Genomic DNA, 20,373 nt, shown 5'->3' with positions numbered 1-20,373 from the left:
ATGTTGTTAACCCATTGTTTATTATATCTAATGAAATGTTAAATTATTATATTATCATGATATTATGATATATTAATATATCTTAATATGATATATATACATTTAAATGTCGTTACAATGATAATCGTTACATATATGTCTCGTTTCGAAATCCTTAAGTTAGTAGTCTTGTTTATATGTATATAACTCATTGTTAATATACTTATGGAGATACTTACTTATCATAATCTCATGTTAACCATATGTATATCCATATATATATCGTCATGTCGTTTTTACAAGTTTTAACGTTCGTGAATCGCCAGTCAACTTGGGTGGTCAATTGTCTATATAAAACATATTTCAATTAATCAAGTCTTAACAAGTTTGATTGCTTAACATGTTGGAAACATTTAATAATGTAAATATCAATCTCAATTAATATATATAAACATGGAAAAGTTAGGGTCACTACAGCTTCGCTGCGGGGTTTGAACGACGTGCTACCAGCAGTATCGTGTTTATGTGCAGGCAATAGTTGTTAGCATTTTTTGTTAGTAATATCATGGTTGCTATAGTTACTGAAGCAATACTAAACAAAATATCCTTGGTTAGTACAATTAATATATATATCCTTGGATTTCATCTAACGGAATAGTGAGATCTTCTTTAGCAAAACATTTCTTCAAATTCGAGACGTGGAAAGTGTTATGTACAGCTGCGAGTTGTTGAGGTAACTCAAGTCGGTAAGCTACTGGTCCGACACGATCAATAATCTTGAATGGTCCAATATACCTTGGATTTAATTTTCCTCGTTTACCAAATCGAACAACGCCTTTCCAAGGTGCAACTTTAAGCATGACCATCTCTCCAATTTCAAATTCTATATCTTTTCTTTTAATGTCAGCGTAGGTCTTTGTCGACTTTGGGCGGTTTTCAACCGTTGTTGAATTTGGATGATCTTCTCGGTAGTTTCTTGTATAATCTCCGGACCCGTAATCTGTCTATCCCCCACTTCACTCCAACAAATCGGAGACCTGCACTTTCTACCATAAAGTGCTTCAAACGGCGCCATCTCAATGCTTGAATGGTAGCTGTTGTTGTAGGAAAATTCTGCTAACGGTAGATGTCGATCCCAACTGTTTCCGAAATCAATAACACATGCTCGTAGCATGTCTTCAAGCGTTTGTATCGTCCTTTCGCTCTGCCCATCAGTTTGTGGATGATAGGCAGTACTCATGTCTAGACGAGTTCCTAATGCTTGCTGTAATGTCTGCCAGAATCTTGAAATAAATCTACCATCCCTATCAGAGATAATAGATATTGGTATTCCATGTCTGGAGACGACTTCCTTCAAATACAGTCGTGCTAACTTCTCCATCTTGTCATCTTCTCTTATTGGCAGGAAGTGTGCTGATTTGGTGAGACGATCAACTATTACCCAAATAGTATCAAAACCACTTGCAGTCCTTGGCAATTTAGTGATGAAATCCATGGTAATGTTTTCCCATTTCCATTCCGGAATTTCGGGTTGTTGAAGTAGACCTGATGGTTTCTGATGCTCAGCTTTGACCTTAGAACACGTCAAACATTCTCCTACATATTTAGCAACATCGGCTTTCATACCCGGCCACCAAAAATGTTTCTTGAGATCCTTGTACATCTTCCCCGTTCCAGGATGTATTGAGTATCTAGTTTTATGAGCTTCTCTAAGTACCATTTCTCTCATATCTCCAAATTTTGGTACCCAAATCCTTTCAGCCCTATACCGGGTTCCGTCTTCCGTAATATTAAGATGCTTCTCCGATCCCTTGGGTATTTCATCCTTTAAATTTCCCTCTTTTAAAACTCCTTGTTGCGCCTCCTTTATTTGAGTAGTAAGGTTATTATGAATCATTATATTCATAGATTTTACTCGAATGGGTTCTCTGTCCTATCGGCTACCACATTTGCCTTCCCCGGGTGGTAACGAATCTCAAAGTCGTAATCATTCAATAATTCAATCCACCTACGCTGCCTCATATTCAGTTGTTTCTGATTAAATATGTGTTGAAGACTTTTATGGTCGGTATATATAATACTTTTGACCCCATATAAGTAGTGCCTCCAAGTCTTTAATGCAAAAACAACCGCGCCTAATTCCAAATCATGCGTCGTATAATTTTGTTCGTGAATCTTCAATTGTCTAGATGCATAAGCAATCACCTTCGTTCGTTGCATTAATACACAACCGAGACCTTGCTTTGATGCATCACAATAAATCACAAAATCATCATTCCCTTCAGGCAATGACAATATAGGTGCCGTAGTTAGCTTTTTCTTCAATAACTGAAACGCTTTCTCTTGTTCATCATTCCATTCAAATTTCTTCCCTTTATGCGTTAATGCAGTCAAGGGTTTTGCTATTCTGGAAAAGTCTTGGATGAACCTTCTGTAGTAACCAGCTAGTCCTAAAAACTGGCGTATGTGTTTCAGAGTTTTCGGGGTTTCCCACTTTTCAACAGTTTCTATCTTTGCCGGATCCACCTTAATACCTTCTTTGTTCACTATGTGACCGAGGAATTGAACTTCTTCCAACCAAAATGCACACTTTGAAAACTTAGCGTACAATTCTTCCTTCCTTAATACTTCTAACACCTTTCTCAAATGTTCACCGTGTTCTTGGTCATTCTTTGAGTAAATAAGTATGTCATCAATGAAAACAATGACAAACTTGTCAAGGTATGGTCCACACACTCGGTTCATAAGGTCCATGAACACAGCTGGTGCATTAGTTAAACCAAATGGCATGACCATAAACTCGTAATGACCGTAACGTGTTCTGAAAGCAGTCTTTGGAATATCATCTTCTTTCACCCGCATTTGATGATACCCGGAACGTAAGTCAATCTTTGAATAAACAGACGAGCCTTGTAGTTGATCAAATAAGTCGTCGATTCTCGGTAGTGGGTAGCGGTTCTTGATGGTAAGTTTGTTCAACTCTCGGTAGTCGATACACAACCTGAATGTACCATCTTTCTTCTTGACAAACAAAACAGGAGCTCCCCACGGTGATGTGCTTGGTCGAATGAAACCACGCTCTAAAAGTTCTTGTAATTGGCTTTGCAGTTCTTTCATCTCGCTAGGTGCGAGTCTGTAAGGAGCACGAGCTATTGGTGCAGCTCCTGGTACAAGATCTATTTGAAATTCAACGGATCGATGTGGGGGTAATCCCGGTAATTATTTCGGAAATAAATCGGGAAATTCTTTTGCAATGGGAACATCATTGATGCTCTTTTCTTCATTTTGTACTTTTTCGACGTGTGCTAGAACAGCATAGCAACCTTTTCTTATTAGTTTTTGTGCCTTCAAATTACTAATAAGATGTAGCTTCGTGTTGCCCTTTTCTCCGTACACCATTAAGGGTTTTCCTTTTTCTCGTATAATGCGAATTGCATTTTTGTAACAAACGATCTCTGCTTTCACTTCTTTCAACCAGTCCATACCGATTATCACATCAAAACTCCCTAACTCTACAGGTATCAAATCAATCTTAAATGTTTCGCTAACCAGTTTAATTTCTCGATTCCGACATATATTATCTGCTGAAATTAATTTACCATTTGCTAATTCGAGTAAAAATTTACTATCCAAAGGCGTCAATGGACAACTTAATTTAGCACAAAAATCTCTACTCATATAGCTTCTATCCGCACCCGAATCAAATAAAACGTAAGCAGATTTATTGTCAATAAGAAACGTACCCGTAACAAGCTCCGGGTCTTCCTGTGCCTCTGCCGCATTAATATTGAAAACTCTTCCGCGGCCTTGTCCATTCGTGTTCTCCTGGTTCGGGCAATTTCTAATAATGTGGCCCGGTTTTCCACATTTATAACAAACTACATTGGCATAACTTGCTCCGACACTACTTCCTCCGCCATTACTCGTTCCGACACCATTTGTTCCTTTCGTTCTATTAACCCCTGGTCCGTAGACCTCACACTTCGCCGCGCTATGACCATTTCTTTTACACTTGTTGCAAAATTTGGTGCAGAACCCCGAGTGATACTTTTCACACCTTTGGCATAGCTGCTTCTGATTGTTGTTTTTGTTGCGGTTATTATTGTTGTTGGGATGATTGTTGTAGTTGCTGCTGCTGTTGTTGTTGTTGTTGTTGTTGTTGTTGTTGTTGGGCCGTTTGTTGTAGTTGCGATTGATGTTGCGATTGTTGGGATAATTGTTGCGACTATTGTTGTAATTGCTGTTGTTGTTGTATTGGTGATTCTTATCACCGTTTTCCTCCCACTTTCTTTTGATTTGCTTCACATTGACCTCTTCAGCAGTCTGTTCTTTAATTCTTTCTTTAATCTGGTTCACTAGTTTGTGAGCCATTCTACATGCTTGTTGTATGGAGGCGGGCTCGTGTGAACTTATATCTTCTTGGATTCTTTCCGGTAATCCTTTCACAAACGCGTCGATCTTCTCTTCCTCATCTTCGAATGCTCCCGGACACAATAGGTAAAATTCTGTGAATCGTCTTTCGTACGTGGTAATATCAAATCCTTGGGTTCGTAACCCTCTAAGTTCTGTCTTGAGCTTATTGACCTCGGTTCTGGGACGGTACTTCTCGTTCATCAAGTGCTTGAATACTGACCACGGTAGTGCGTACGCATCATCTTGTCCCACTTGCTCTAGATAGGTATTCCACCATGTTAACGCAGAACCTGTGAAGGTATGCGTAGCGTACTTCACTTTGTCCTCTTCAGTACACTTACTTATGGCAAACACCGATTCGACCTTATCGGTCCACCGTTTCAATCCGATCGGTCCTTCGGTACCATCAAATTCCAAAGGTTTGCAGGCAGTGAATTCTTTGTAGGTGCATCCTACACGATTTCCTGTACTGCTAGATCCAAGGTTATTGTTAGTATGTAGCGCAGCCTGTACTGCGGCTATGTTTGAAGCTAGAAAAGTACGGAATTCCTCTTCATTCATATTCACGGTGTGTCGAGTAGTCGGTGCCATTTCCTTCAAAATAGTCAAATGGACCAAGTTAATCATACAGAATATTAAGAGTAGTTAATAGTATTTCGTAGCATAATATGAACTCATTTATAAAAGTTTTTTCTTCATATTAGCGTTTTATAAGTTTAAATTCGGGTAGTACCTACCCGTTAAGTTCATACTTAGTAGCTAATATACAATTCAACTACTACAATTCTATATGAAAAACTGATTATAATAATATTTCGCGTTCAAACTTTTACACAATATTTTACAAACTTACAATACCGCTTATTTTACATATAGCATGAAATATAGCACATAATAAATTTGATACAAGATGGTTGTGAAGATAATTCTAGCTAGTACACAAGTCGTTCAGCAAAGGCAATAAAGACACGTAATTCATACGTCCAGAAACAAGTCATGCATTCTGGTTTTACTAGGATTACTTCCCATCCTTGGTCTTGTGGAACATAACCGTTATGGCCGTTGATAAGACAGCGTGTTGTAACGTCATCAAAGGGACGAGGGTTACGTAATGTCCAACAGTCCCGTAACAATCTAAAAACCTCATTTCTTACCCCAATTACCGACTCCGTCACTTGTGGAAACGTTTTGTTTAATAGTTGTAGCCCGATGTTCTTGTTCTCACTTTGGTGAGAAGCGAACATTACTAATCCGTAAGCATAACATGCTTCTTTATGTTGCATGTTAGCCGCTTTTTCTAAATCACGAAGTCCAATATTCGGATATATTGAGTCAAAATAATTTCTTAACCCATTGCGTAAAATAGCATTTGGGTTCCCCGCAATATATGAGTCAAAGTAAACACATCGTAACTTATGGATTTCCCAATGTGATATCCCCCATCTTTCAAACGAAAGCCTTTTATAAACCAAGGCATTCTTGGAACGTTCTTCGAATGTCTTACAAACTGATCTCGCCTTAAATAGTTGTGCCGAAGAATTCTGACCGACTCTAGACAAGATTTCATCAATCATGTCTCCGGGTAGGTCTCTTAAAATATTGGGTTGTCTATCCATTTTGTGTTTTTATACTGTAAAATAGAGAAGAGTTAGATTCATAAAAAAAAATACTTATTAATACAAGCAATTTTTACATATATCATAAAGCATAAGCACACTATATTACTTATATTACACCACACGAATACAACTATCTTATTCCGACTCGCTTGTTTCTTCTTCTTCGGTTTTGGTTCGTTTTGCCAAGTTTCTAGGGATATATGATGTTCCCCTAATACGAGCCGTCGTTATCCACATTGGTTTAGAAAAACCTGGTGGTTTAGAGGTTCCCGGGTCATTGTTATAACTTAAGGACTTCGGGGGTTGACGATACATATAAAGTTCATCGGGGTTGGAATTAGATTTCTCTATTTTTATGCCCTTTCCCTTATTATTTTCTTTTGCCTTTTTAAATTCAGTTGGGGTAATTTCTATAACATCATCGGAATTCTCGTCGGAATCCGATTCATTGGAGAATTGGTAATCCTCCCAATATTTTGCTTCCTTGGCGGAAACACCATTGACCATAATTAACCTTGGTCGGTTGGTTGAGGATTTTCTTTTACTTAACCGTTTTATTATTTCCCCCACCGGTTCTATTTCTTCATCCGGTTCCGATTCTTCTTCCGGTTCCGATTCTTCTTCCGGTTCCGACTCTTCTTCCGGTTCCTCTTCGGGAACTTGTGAATCAGTCCACGAATCATTCCAATTTACATTTGACTCTTCATTATTATTAGGTGAGTCAATGGGACTTGTTCTAGAGGTAGACATCTATCACATAATATCAAACGCGTTAAGAGATTAATATATCACATAATATTCACATGTTAAAAATATATAGTTTCCAACAAAATTTGTTAAGCAATCATTTTTCAAGTAAACACGGTCGAAGTCCAGACTCACTAATGCATCCTAACAAACTCGATAAGACACACTAATGCAAAATTCTGGTTCTCTAAGACCAACGCTCGGATACCAACTGAAATGTCTCATTCTTATTGATTAAAAACGTTCCATATTAATTGATTTCGTTGCGAGGTTTTGACCTCTATATGAGACGTTTTTCAAAGACTGCATTCATTTTTAAAACAAACCATAACCTTTATTTCATCAATAAAGGTTTAAAAAGCTTTACGTAGATTATCAAATAATGATAATCTAAAATATCCTGTTTACACACGACCATTACATAATGGTTTACAATACAAATATGTTACAACAAAATAAGTTTCTTGAATGCAGTTTTTACACAATATCATACAAGCATGGACTCCAAATCTCGTCCTTATTTAAGTATGCGACAGCGGAAGCTCTTAATAATCACCTGAGAATAAACATGCTTAAAACGTCAACAAAAATGTTGGTGAGTTATAGGTTTAACCTATATATATCAAATCGTAACAATAGACCACAAGATTTCATATTTCAATACACATCCCATACATAGAGATAAAAATCATTCATATGGTGAACACCTGGTAACCGACATTAACAAGATGCATATATAAGAATATCCCCATCATTCCGGGACACCCTTCGGATATGATATAAATTTCGAAGTACTAAAGCATCCGGTACTTTGGATGGGGTTTGTTAAGCCCAATAGATCTATCTTTAGGATTCGCGTCAATTAAGGTGTCTGTTCCCTAATTCTTAGATTACCAGACTTAATAAAAAGGGGCATATTCGATTTCGATAATTCAACCATAGAATGTAGTTTCACGTACTTGTGTCTATTTTGTAAATCATTTATAAAACCTGCATGTATTCTCATCCCAAAAATATTAGATTTTAAAAGTGAGACTATAACTCACTTTCACATATTTTTACTTCGTTGAGAAGTAAGACTTGGCCACTGTTGATTCACAAACCTATAACAATATATACATATATATTAAAGTATGTTCAAAATATATTTACAACACTTTTAATATATTTTGATGTTTTAAGTTTATTAAGTCAGCTGTCCTCGTTAGTAACCTACAACTAGTTGTCCACAGTTAGATGTACAGAAATAAATCGATAAATATTATCTTGAATCAATCCACGACCCAGTGTATACGTATCTCAGTATTGATCACAACTCAAACTATATATATTTTGGAATCAACCTCAACCCTGTATAGCTAACTCCAACATTCACATATAGAGTGTCTATGGTTGTTCCGAAATATATATAGATGTGTCGACATGATAGGTCGAAACATTGTATACGTGTCTATGGTATCTCAAGATTACATAATATACAATACAAGTTGATTAAGTTATGGTTGGAATAGATTTGTTACCAATTTTCACGTAGCTAAAATGAGAAAAATTATCCAATCTGGTTTTACCCATAACTTCTTCATTTTAAATCCGTTTTGAGTGAATCAAATTGCTATGGTTTCATTTGAACTCTATTTTATGAATCTAAACAGAAAAAGTATAGGTTTATAGTCGGAAAAATAAGTTACAAGTCGTTTTTGTAAAGGTAGTCATTTCAGTCGAAAGAACGACGTCTAGATGACCATTTTAGAAAACATACTTCCACTTTGAGTTTAACCATAATTTTTGGATATAGTTTCATGTTCATAATAAAAATCATTTTCTCAGAATAACAACTTTTAAATCAAAGTTTATCATAGTTTTTAATTAACTAACCCAAAACAGCCCGCGGTGTTACTACGACGGCGTAAATCCGATTTTACGGTGTTTTTCGTGTTTCCAGGTTTTAAATCATTAAGTTAGCATATCATATAGATATAGAACATGTGTTTAGTTAATTTTAAAAGTCAAGTTAGAAGGATTAACTTTTGTTTGCGAACAAGTTTAGAATTAACTAAACTATGTTCTAGTGATTACGAGTTTAAACCTTCGAATAAGATAGTTTTATATATATGAATCGAATGATGTTATGAACATCATTACTACCTCAAGTTTAGTAGGTAAACCTACTGTAAGTGACAAGAAATGATCTAGCTTCAAAGGATCTTGGATGGCTTGAAAGTTCTTGAAGTAGGATCATGACACAAAAACAAGTTCAAGTAAGATTTTTACTCGAATTAAGATAGTTTATAGTTATAGAAATTGAATCAAAGTTTGAATATGAATATTACCTTGAATAAGAAAGATAACCTACTGTATATAACAAAGGTTTCTTGATCTTAGATGATTACTTGGAATGGATTAGAAAGCTTGGAAGTAAATTAGTAAACTTGAAGGGATTTTTGAAGTGTTCTTGAAGTGTTCTTCCTATGATGATTATAGCTTGATTCTTGAAGTGATTTTTGATGAAGATAATGATTAACTACTGAAAAAATACGTTCATAATAGTGTGGGTGTGTTGAGAGAGAATTAGAAAGAGAATTGGAAGTGAAATGGAGTGAATGATGAGTGGTAATTGGTGAGTGGTGAGTGGGGTTAAAAGGAGTTCTAGTTAGTTGACTAGCTCATGGTAGAAGTTAAAATTGATTAGTCATACATGACATAATCAAGAGTGGAATCCCATGCTAGTTCCTATTGGTATATACTCATAGTAAGTACGTTTTGAAGCTGTGTATAATACGGGTAAGAATACGACTAGAATTCTTGATGAAAGAAAAGAATGGGAAAGTAACTGTAACCATTTTCGTTAAGTATGAGTGTTTTAATATATGTCTTGAAGTCTTCCAAAAGTATTTTAATACATCTAAATACACTACATGTATATACATTTTAACTGAGTCGTTAAGTCATCGTTGGTCGTTACATGTAAGTGTTGTTTTGAAACCTTTAAGTTAACGATCTCAATTAATGTTGTTAACCCATTGTTTATTATATCTAATGAAATGTTAAATTATTATATTATCATGATATTATGATATATTAATATATCTTAATATGATATATAAACATTTAAATGTCGTTACAACGATAATCGTTACATATATGTCTCGTTTCGAAATCCTTAAGTTAGTAGTCTTGTTTATATGTATATAACTCATTGTTAATATACTTATGGAAATACTTACTTATCATAATCTCATGTTAACCATATGTATATCCATATATATATCGTCATGTCGTTTTTACAAGTTTTAACGTTCGTGAATCGCCGGTCAACTTGGGTGGTCAATTGTCTATATAAAACATATTTCAATTAATCAAGTCTTAACAAGTTTGATTGCTTAACATGTTGGAAACATTTAATAATGTAAATTTCAATCTCAATTAATATATATAAACATGGAAAAGTTCGGGTCACTACAGCTTCGCTGCGGGGTTTGAACGACGTGCTACCAGCAGTATCGTGTTTATGTGCAGGCAATAGTTGTTAGCATTTTTTGTTAGTAATATCATGGTTGCTATAGTTACTGAAGCAATACTAAACAAAATATCCTTGGTTAGTACAACACTGAAGGTGTGCTTCTTTTTGTAGTGTATAGTTCCAGCTTCATTCCCTTCACCACATCTTAGTAAAATTATGTAGCAATTCGACCCACAAAGGCTTTATGTACCAATTTTGACCCGCAAAAAATGTTACACTATTGTTGACCCATACTCAATTGACCCAATAAAATCAACATACACTCTAAGTTAACATCACTCTAACTTAACATCTGTAATTCTAAGTAAATCAATAGCACACACACATCCTTAGCTATGATCTGACCAAATTAACTAAGTCAACGTGGTCACATTCTTGAACAATTGCAGTCACCAAACCTGCATAAGATAATACAACAATCAAGAGAAAAATTAAAAGAGAAACATGCCATGAACCATAACAGTACATACTAAATACTGAAAGAAACTACTATAAAAACTTAAAGAAATAATTATTAAATGGAAAGGAAGAATAGAAGTATATATTTAGTTCAAAATATCATGGTTAAAGTTTTCAATAAACCTAAATACCAATTAGATTTCAAAAAAGGATAACGAAATTTCAAGGAAGTGAAAATTTTGTATAAGTGCAACTATTACTTACTTGGCTAAAGTAATAAGGTTTACATCCTGTTTAAGTAGTGAAAGTCCACCCTCATAATCATCAGATTATTTTTTTCCGCCATCATCCACATTATCAGCTTCTGTAAAATAAAAACTACTGATCAATATAGGTTTAATGGGTTATTTTCACCGTGGTTGTGGTCTATTGTATTGATGAACCTTGGTTTTTAAATTAAATAAAAATAATTGGTTGCTAAACAATAAGATACCTGCTCTATGATATTTCCTTCCAAAACCAACAACAACATATAAGCAGTTAGTTAAACACCAAAATGCAAACCCTGAAGCACGGTGAATACCTTGAATCATGTAATTGAAAAAAGATGGATCATACTATTAATAGTCTCACTATACGTAACCAAAAAAGAAATAAGATGAGTCATACCAATGGTGGTAAGTGCAGCGTCTCTTATCGACTTTACAACTGTAGAAAGCGTTGGCACAGACTGACTAAGTGGAACAAAAACGTTCCTGAAATTGATCCTATGTAGAACACAGATTGAAACATTGTGTTAGAATCTCTAACCCACATTCCAAAATCAAAAGAACACTATTTGATATTTCGGGTAAGTAATATGTACGACATTCAACACAAAAAATAACATAATATAACGAAAATGTAATCTTTTATGACAGATTAACTTAACGACAATAAGAAGAAGCAGGAATGAACAACAGGCATAACAACAATAAGCATACCTCTGCAAGTTTGTAATGTAACCATCGCAGTGACAGTATTGAAAAAACGAAAAAAGTTAACGTCTACGTCTACTATCAATGTGACTCCTCTATGTAAAACAATAAGTTTAACAATAAGTTTACTCTAGGCTTCGGGACTTTTCCCGCGTCACCAATGCTGTATCATTACAGTAGCACTAAGTTAACGACTTACTCCATAAGCTAACGTTTAGGTGAATCAACATAGATAATTTAAAACAAATAAATTTGACTATGTGCTACTTACGCATTATCAGTTACATAATGTAATATGATGTAGTTGTGTTGAAACACAAATGCATCATAAAAGTAACTTATAAAACTCTACTCACGATTAGCTAAATTAAACTTATTTGACACAACACATAAAAAAATCAATTGATCAACCAAATAATATACGTTACTTGAGAAGAATATGAGTAACAATCCGAGTTTTCCCTTAAAGATGCAAACAGTTTTTATAGATCCCGACTTTGACACCTAATAGTTGACTTTTTTAACATCTAAAAATCTGAATCATCTGTAAATTCCAACAACGCTGATCACTAATTAAGATTAAGATGCACGTATAAAAATGACCTAAATTTGAAAAACAAAAAATATGAGAGTAACTTGGGGCGTACCTTGCGTGTTTTCTTGGCTTTCTCTTCAGCAAACAGAGTAAATCAGGTACACTAATCAGCCTTTTGTTGCACAGAGTGCAAGTTTTGTATTACCTACCATACACTGATTGTATATATTGGGCCAAACTTTAGTATACTGCAATTTGTATTTCTATTTTAGAAAAAATATATAATAAGAAGACAAAAAATTCACAAAGAACAACAAAACTTACCTCTAAATCCATTGTCATCTGTATTTTATTATAAGCCTCCCTTTCCCAATAAACAATGTAGTTGGCGGCCTTTTCGGCTTGCTTGGATCTTTTTCTTTTTCAAATATACCAATAAAGAAGCTCATACTACAAATATACAGCAAATTAAAAAAAAAAAAAAAAAAAAAAGAGATACTTCAAGTAATTTCAATTAGAAAAAACAACTCTATACCTAAATTCATCTTAATTTTGGCAGCAAGACCACAATCATACATGCTAATCAATGCCCCAGCTACATCTTTGTTACACGATTCACTGTAAAAATATACAAAACCCAAAATCGATTGGCAACCTTCAATTTAAATAACAAATAATGAATAAAAAGAAGAAATATGAACAGACTAAATTTCTCTACTGATGAAAAATCACAAACAGTAAACACCAAATAATTAGAACAGATGGAGTGGTTACGCGACAGGGATGAAATCGAGTTGTCTGGTAGGGTAGATAGAAGCGTAGATTATGATGAAGGAAAACCCTAGAAAGTTCAAGTGTGAGGCTGGATTAGAAGGCAGTAAAACAATAAAGGGAAGATGGGTCGGGTCAAAAAGGATGTGGGTGGTAATAGCGGTTACTATTAACGAAAGGTATTTACCAATCAAATTTTGACACCAATTACCACAATTTATATGTATACAAATACTATTATTCTATATATATATTTTTTAATTCATCTCTCACTTCTGCATCTCTCTTTCTTCCTTCTTCCCCAAAATCAAAAACCCCATTAAATTTTAAACATCAATTCCCACCAAATTATGGAGAAATAAATCACGCCACCACCACCATTAAACTCATTTGCTTCAGACCAACACCGACTGTCGTCATCTGCCGCCAACAGCCGCCGGACTCCTCCTCCTTGACCGGAATTCTTTGTTCTACGGCAGTGGTAATTCCTTTGTTCCTTTGCTTTATAAAGCACTGGAAAAATAGTTAAAATGCGATACAATGCATCAGGTTTTGAATAGTTGTAATTTAAATAAAGTAAAAGAAAAACTCACCAATACTTTGTTAAGATAATATTGGAAGGCATTTGTTAGAATTGTCAGAGATTATTTGAGAAATTAAAGCAAAAGCACATGTCTGGAAGTTATAAGTGAGTAAAAAATAGTACTCCGTAGTTATTATATTTTAGCAAGAACACAAGTGTTTTCAAGAATTTTCACAATTTTATAGTTGGAACAAAATATTGTAAATAGTGTTCGATTCAATGATAAATAGCAGTGGATTGACCTGTGAAGGTGGGCATGACTTAGGGTGCGTTTGATAAAACTGAATGGTTTAGTGCTGAATGGTTCAGAATCTGAATGATTCAAAGCCTCTGAATCTGAATGAAAATAAGCTGTTTGATAATCATTTAGAATGAACGATATAAACTGATTAAAATTACCTTATCAAAGTGTAACATGAATAAAATATTCAATATAGTTTTTAGTTAAGTGTTCAAGATAGGATTTGAGGAGAGAATTACAGAAAATTTAGGCTCTTAATAGTTATGAGAGTGTTTTATCTCTGAATGGTTCAGCACTGAATTCTGAACCATTCAGCACCATATGTCATTCAGAGGTCAGAAACAAACGCACTGAATGCTGAATGGTTCAGCATTCAGCACTGAACCATTCTATTAAGAGGCAAACAAACGCACCCTTAGGTGATTTGTATCTTTATATCTCTTTATTAATAAAGTTGTTTTAGAATGAAAAAAAAGTGAGAACAAACTATCGGAGAAGAAAAAAAAAAAAGAATACCTGAGAAGAAAGGAACGAGGCAACTAAAAAAGGAGGATAACAAATACACCGTATTAAGAATTAAACAGTGAGTTATGAGTACTATGGTGTGAAAGGACCCGTTCATATACATTATAAACGATTCACAATAGTTGATTACATTGCGAGGTATTTGACCTCTATATTATACATTTTACAAACATTGCATTCGTTTTTAAAAGACAATCTTTCTTTACATCGAAAATTGACAGGCATGCATACCATTTCATAATATCTACTATCCAACTATAAATTGATTTAATAATAATCTTTGATGAACTCAATGACTCGAATGCAACGTTCTTCGAAATATGCTATGAAAGACTCCAAGTAATATCTTTAAAATGAGCAAATGCACAGCGGAAGATTTCTTTAACACCTGAGAATAAACATGCTTTAAAGTGTCAACCAAAAGGTTGGTGAGTTCATTAGTTTATCATAATCATTTATTTCCATCATTTTAATAGACCACAAGAATTTCATTTCCAGTTCTCATAAATATACGTCCCATGCATAGAGACAAAAATAATCATTCATATGGTGAACACCTGGTAACCGACATTAACTAGATACATATAAGAATATCCCCTATCATTCCGGGATCCTCCTTCGGACATGATATAAATTTCGAAGTACTAAAGCATCCGGTACTTTGGATGGGGCTTGTTGGGCCCGATAGATCTATCTTTAGAGTTCGTGTCAATTAGGGTGTCTGTTCCCTAATTCTTAGATTACGAGACTTAATAAAAAGGGGCATATTCGATTTCGATCATTCAACCATATAATGTAGTTTCAATTACTTGTGTCTATTTCGTAAAACAGTTATAAAAGCAGCGCATGTATTCTCAGTCCCAAAAATATATATTGCAAAAGCATTTAAAAACGGAGCAAATGAAACTCACGCATATAAATATTGTAAAACAGTTAATAAAGCATTTGCATGTATTCTCAGCCCAAAAATGTAAAGAGTAAAAAGGGAATCAAATGAAACTCACCATACTGTATTTCGTAGTAAAAATACATATAACGTCATTGAACAAGTGCAAAGTTGGCCTCGGATTCACGAACCTATATTAATTATATATATTTATATGTTGGTCAATATTTGTATAGCAATTTAGGTCAGGTCATAGTGTAATCCTATCCTATAGCTCGAGTCTGACTCTACAGTATAGTAACATGTTATATTACTCATGCTCAATTAAGATTCTAGTAAAAGGTGACGTGTGAAACAACGTAACACAAATGGTTTCATAATCATAAAATAGTATTTTAGGTTTTTTTTTTTTTTTTTAGAGAAAATCAACACAAAAAGTTAACTGAAAAGTTAACAGGAAAAGTCAAAGTTCAAAGTCAAAAGTCAAAGGTTAAAGTCAAAAGTCAAAGGTCAAAGTAAAAATGAGGTCGCATGCAAATATATAATAACTTATACAAAAATGATTTTCGGTCAAACATGACTAAACGGGCCACTTCAGCTATTTTTAGAAAAATTATCGGAACTCCGATTGATAAACGGCCAAAGATAAAAGTTACACATTACCAAAAAGATTAAGCATAAATATTACAGAAGTAAACTAAACCTAGACAACTCGTAGTTGCCAACGCGTTTTCGGCGTTTCAAAGTTAATTTTTCAGCTTTAATAAATTTACAAAAGTGACCGAGTAGCCTACTTTGGAGATTTTTAGAAAATTTCTCAAAATTCGTATTGACAAACGGTCAAAGCCTGCAAATTCTAGTTACCACAAAGATATAACATGATTTTTGGCAAGAGTAAACACATATCAGGCCGACCATGACAACTGATACAAAACTGACATTTTTAAATAAAAAAGTTTCAGCTCTTTTTAGAATTTTAAAATGTGATCAAACCGTCAACTTTGATGATTTTTAGAAAAATCGTCGAGACTCGAATTGACAAACGGCCAGAGTCGTTTGTTAGACCTTACAGCAAAGAATTCAGTGGTATTTTTTTTTATATATGAAACAACGCAGCTCAGCGAGAATTTCAGTTCCCGTTTCGACATTTCATCAAAATTTGCAAAACTTCTTTTGTCCATAACTTGACAACCGTTCAACGAAACGAGACGTGCTTTATATGAAAATTCATCTACTCGACGAGTAGAATCCAAATAACCACTTTTTATAACCCAGAAAATTAGTTCACTAATTATCATCAGCAATTTTAATTACGAAATTAATTATGCAATTTATTTATTTCATAACTTTCTAACCGTTACTTGGATTCAAGTGATTCTTAAACTAAAATTCAACTATTTTTCGCTAGCTTTCCAACGATATGCATATCTTATACCTTATCTCAATCGTATATGTAACTAATTCAGGAATCAACATAACCTATATAATGGCAATATCAAAAGTACAAGCATGCATAATCCTATATACTCGAGCACTAGTCAGGGATACACTATTAGTATGTAAAAATTAAATTATGAGTACTCACATATCAATATTGAATAGGAAAGGTACGTAAATGCAACGGAGATGATAAACACTATATTGACCTCACGAGCATACCCATGAACAATACTCAATCACCTCCACAGCTATAACCCATAATTTCCTTAATCCTATCCCACTCAAAAAAATAACTTCGAAATCACTCGGACAGCACTCCGTCGTAATATTTTATGTATACTAATAATATCTTGAGATAATACGGAGTAAATATATATATGTAAATCGATTGACAGAGTTTAGAGAAAACTATTTTCAAGTTTCTATGAAATAATGAAACCTATTGAATTCTATTTATAATAGATTTTTGAATTATTAAAGTGAATTATTAAAGTATGAATTATTAAAGTGAATTATTAAAGTGAATTATTAAAGTATGAATTATTAAAGTGAATTATTAAAGTATGAATTATTAAAGTTAAAGTAAAGTAAAAATAAAGTAAAGGTAAAGTTTAAGTATAGTAAAAGTATAAAACTATGTACGTATAATACGCGTATAAATATATATAATATTAGTTTAAATCGTTATATATATTTAATAAAATAAAATATAAATATCGTTATCTTTATCATACTAGTTAAGTAATGAGTTGTCAAAAGTGGTTCTAGATATTTATAAAAGTTATATACGTTTTAATAATAAAGTTCTTTTTAAACTGAAAACGTTTTTGTACGTTTGAAACTAAATAGATCAATCGAGTTTTTATAAGATTCAATCTTCCACTATCCTTTGTCTAGTTCTCAATAATTGACAATTTGTTCATATTTATAAATCACTTTACCATTTTTCGAATATTGTTAAAATGAAAAGATTTCTCAAATAAACGTGGGCTTTTCAACAGAGACTTGTAATCATAATTCAATATATCTGATAATTCAATCATTTGATCTTATCTTCTAATTCCATTGATAAACATTTTAAAACAGATACAATCATATAAAGTATTTAATCTAATATTTTGTTTACGTTTCAAGTTATAATATATATACACATATACATATATAATCACATTCGTTTAATGGTTCGTGAATCGTTGGAACTTGGTCGAGGTTGAATGAATGTATGAACATAGTTTAAAATTCTTGAAATTTAACTTAACAAATATTGCTTATCGTGTCAGAAACATATAAAGATTAAAGTTTAAATTTGGTTGGAAATTTTCGGGTTGTCACAGTACCTACCCGTTAAAGAAATTTCGTCCCGAAATTTGAGTGGAAAGGTCGTGAATGATAATAAGTATGTTTTCATGATGCATACGGGCTGAAAATTAGAGTTTTATCATTAGCGAATACTTTGGATAAACAATCCATTTATATGAAGAATACGAATGAAGGTAACATAGAAGAGTGAAATGAGTAAGTGTAGATTCATCTTATCATTTGACGTAGATATGATTGATTCCCAGATTTTAAGGGATTTGAAGAAAATCTTCTTAATAAGATTTGACTCTCCGGTAATCAAGGGAATTAGGATCCGCTTTAAATGCGATCGTCCATTTTAATTGTTCTGTCGAAGATTTTCTTATAAATTCACCTCCTTCGTTTCCTTACAACTCACACCATCTGTTGATGCATTTTATGCAAGTCCCTAGACATCTACCCACGTCCATTGCAGGTACAACAGTTTACAGGCCACCATGATTGCTCGTTATTATCCTATCTGTGTTTGTATGTGGTTACAGGAACTGCAGGAACGAGATTTAGATGTTTGACTATGTTAGACTTAGTCAGACGTACGAGTGAAGCCTCACTAGTACGGCTGACTGGCTCATACGCATGGTTGATGCTGAGCTAAGTCACAATTACAACCTAAATGATAAGACACGAGTGAGTGATCACTCGTACGGTTGATGAAGCCAACTCGTACGTGTGATGAATGAATTGTATGGGTGTGTCAACAGCAGGGGTATATAAAGTCTTATGTTCTTCATTTTAGGTTAAGCCTCTCATTTGTTACACACACTCAGATCTAGTGAGCTCCTTCGATTCTCTCTCAGTCCAAATCACCCAAGTGGTGAATAATAGCTCTAGGTGTTGATCTAATCACATTTGATTTAGTTGTGGTTTGACTAAATTAATCAAAAAAAAAAAACTTAACTTATTCACTAGAGGGTTTGATTCACTTATTCTGCCATTGTGTGAGTTAAATCTGTTGATTTCTAAGTTCCTAGTCATGTTTCATCACCTTCTATTCTTTCCCCCTCAACTCATATTTTAAAGTATTCATCAATATGCTCCATCCAGTTCTGATTCTCGATATACTTCTAACTTTCATATCGGTCATTCTTCTTTTTTTCATCTACCGCCGGAAGAATCTATTAACTTCTACTATACTCTTGGGTTTATAGTGTTCCTAGTTCTCCCGTGTCTTTATATTGCTATATGCATCGATATATATGGTTTATAATTTCTGGTTTGTCGTTGGGCTTTATATGTTCCCTTATATTTCAAAGTCTCTGCTTCTGTCTTCTATAATCATTATCATTCACAGTTAATGCTCTCTTTTATTTGCTGCAATTTATACCCCAATTTCTATTTCGGAGTTTTGTCCTTTCGTTTCTTCTTCTTGCGATTAAGCACCGCTTGTAATGGTCCAGAATTCACATATATGAATTTCGAAATGAACATTGTTAATGTTCTAGGAAGGAAATTGTGATGGCACGATCTTGACTTGTCAAATTACTAAAATACCTTGGAAAAGGCCGAATCATCAAGAAATATTTTCTTGATATTTTAGAGGTTAAATAGAATACAAGAGTCGTATAACATGGCACATGATGATGTTATGATCTGTGAATCATCACGTTCCATTTAGAAACTCAGCATGACTTACTGTAATATAATCACATTGATCAAGTGTCATTATATTATACTAATTCATGCTTCAGTTCCCAACACTACTTCAAAATATTCCTATTTTAAACTTGAATGTTTCAGAATTTAGAAACTAAAATAGTTTCTTTTATGATGTAATAAAGATAGCGCGAAGAGGTAAATGATTTCAAATAAGAAAAATTAAGAAAATATCTTCAGAAATATGGAGGATATTTATAATGAAAGATATGATGATATTTTAGAATTTCTAATATCAGAGGATGATGAAGAATATTGTCCGCAGGGGTTTAGAGTCAGGAGCAAGGTATTCGTTAATGACTTCAGCAGATACTGAATTATTTGGATCCTTTGAAGTCAGGTTCAGTCTTTGTAATTTGTCCACAGCCTCCTTCCTACTTTGTTCAATCCGTTTTCCAGTTCCAAGACTTCTCTTTTTCTGCGCTTTGCCAGCACACCTATTCATTATCATCAAACTTTTACTGTTAAGGTCGTTTATAGTTTTTTTGCTGCTTCATCAGTATTTTTCCATTTTTGGAGAACCAATTCGTAGTTCGAAGTGTTTTTCAGAATCTTCACATTCAAATTAAGTCCAGAAGATAGACGTTATATATACACATATAACTGTTGGCGTAGACATGCTGCGAGATTTCAAAATACTGATTGCTAATTCCCAATGATTCGTATGGAAATTCTCATTACAAGATGCGAATGAGTAAATGATGGGGTTTCAATGAATAATTATAA

General features: G+C 33.8%; 1 protein-coding gene across 1 annotated transcript; it reads right to left on the bottom strand.

The window, feature by feature from the left end:
* Nucleotides 1-10,276: 10,276 nt before the first annotated feature.
* On the bottom strand, nt 10,277-13,801 carry LOC139864726 (uncharacterized). The gene is made up of 10 exons (XM_071853298.1): nt 13,786-13,801; nt 13,328-13,473; nt 12,964-13,202; nt 12,725-12,807; nt 12,514-12,639; nt 12,302-12,404; nt 11,347-11,444; nt 11,171-11,242; nt 10,942-11,041; nt 10,277-10,676 (listed from the first exon to the last, which is right to left on the bottom strand). The coding sequence occupies exons 1-5, from the start codon at nt 13,799-13,801 to the stop codon at nt 12,635-12,637; spliced, it is 489 nt and encodes a 162-aa protein (XP_071709399.1). The 3' UTR covers nt 10,277-10,676; nt 10,942-11,041; nt 11,171-11,242; nt 11,347-11,444; nt 12,302-12,404; nt 12,514-12,634.
* Between the last annotated feature and the right edge of the window lie 6,572 nt (nt 13,802-20,373).

This window comes from Rutidosis leptorrhynchoides, chromosome 8 (assembly GCF_046630445.1).
Source record: "Rutidosis leptorrhynchoides isolate AG116_Rl617_1_P2 chromosome 8, CSIRO_AGI_Rlap_v1, whole genome shotgun sequence".
NCBI lineage: Eukaryota > Viridiplantae > Streptophyta > Magnoliopsida > Asterales > Asteraceae > Rutidosis > Rutidosis leptorrhynchoides.
Note: the sequence above shows the minus strand (reverse complement) of the source record. Positions and strands in the feature narration are given on the sequence as shown.

Bases quoted from the DNA above. Each gene is read 5' to 3' on its own strand.
- LOC139864726 (XM_071853298.1), bottom strand. The intron at 13,203-13,327 runs GTGATTTATTTC...ATATATATATAG, and splicing joins AGTTTAATGGTGGTGGTGGC to AATAATAGTATTTGTATACA. The intron at 12,808-12,963 runs GTAACCACTCCA...ATATTTTTACAG, and splicing joins CTCGATTTCATCCCTGTCGC to TGAATCGTGTAACAAAGATG.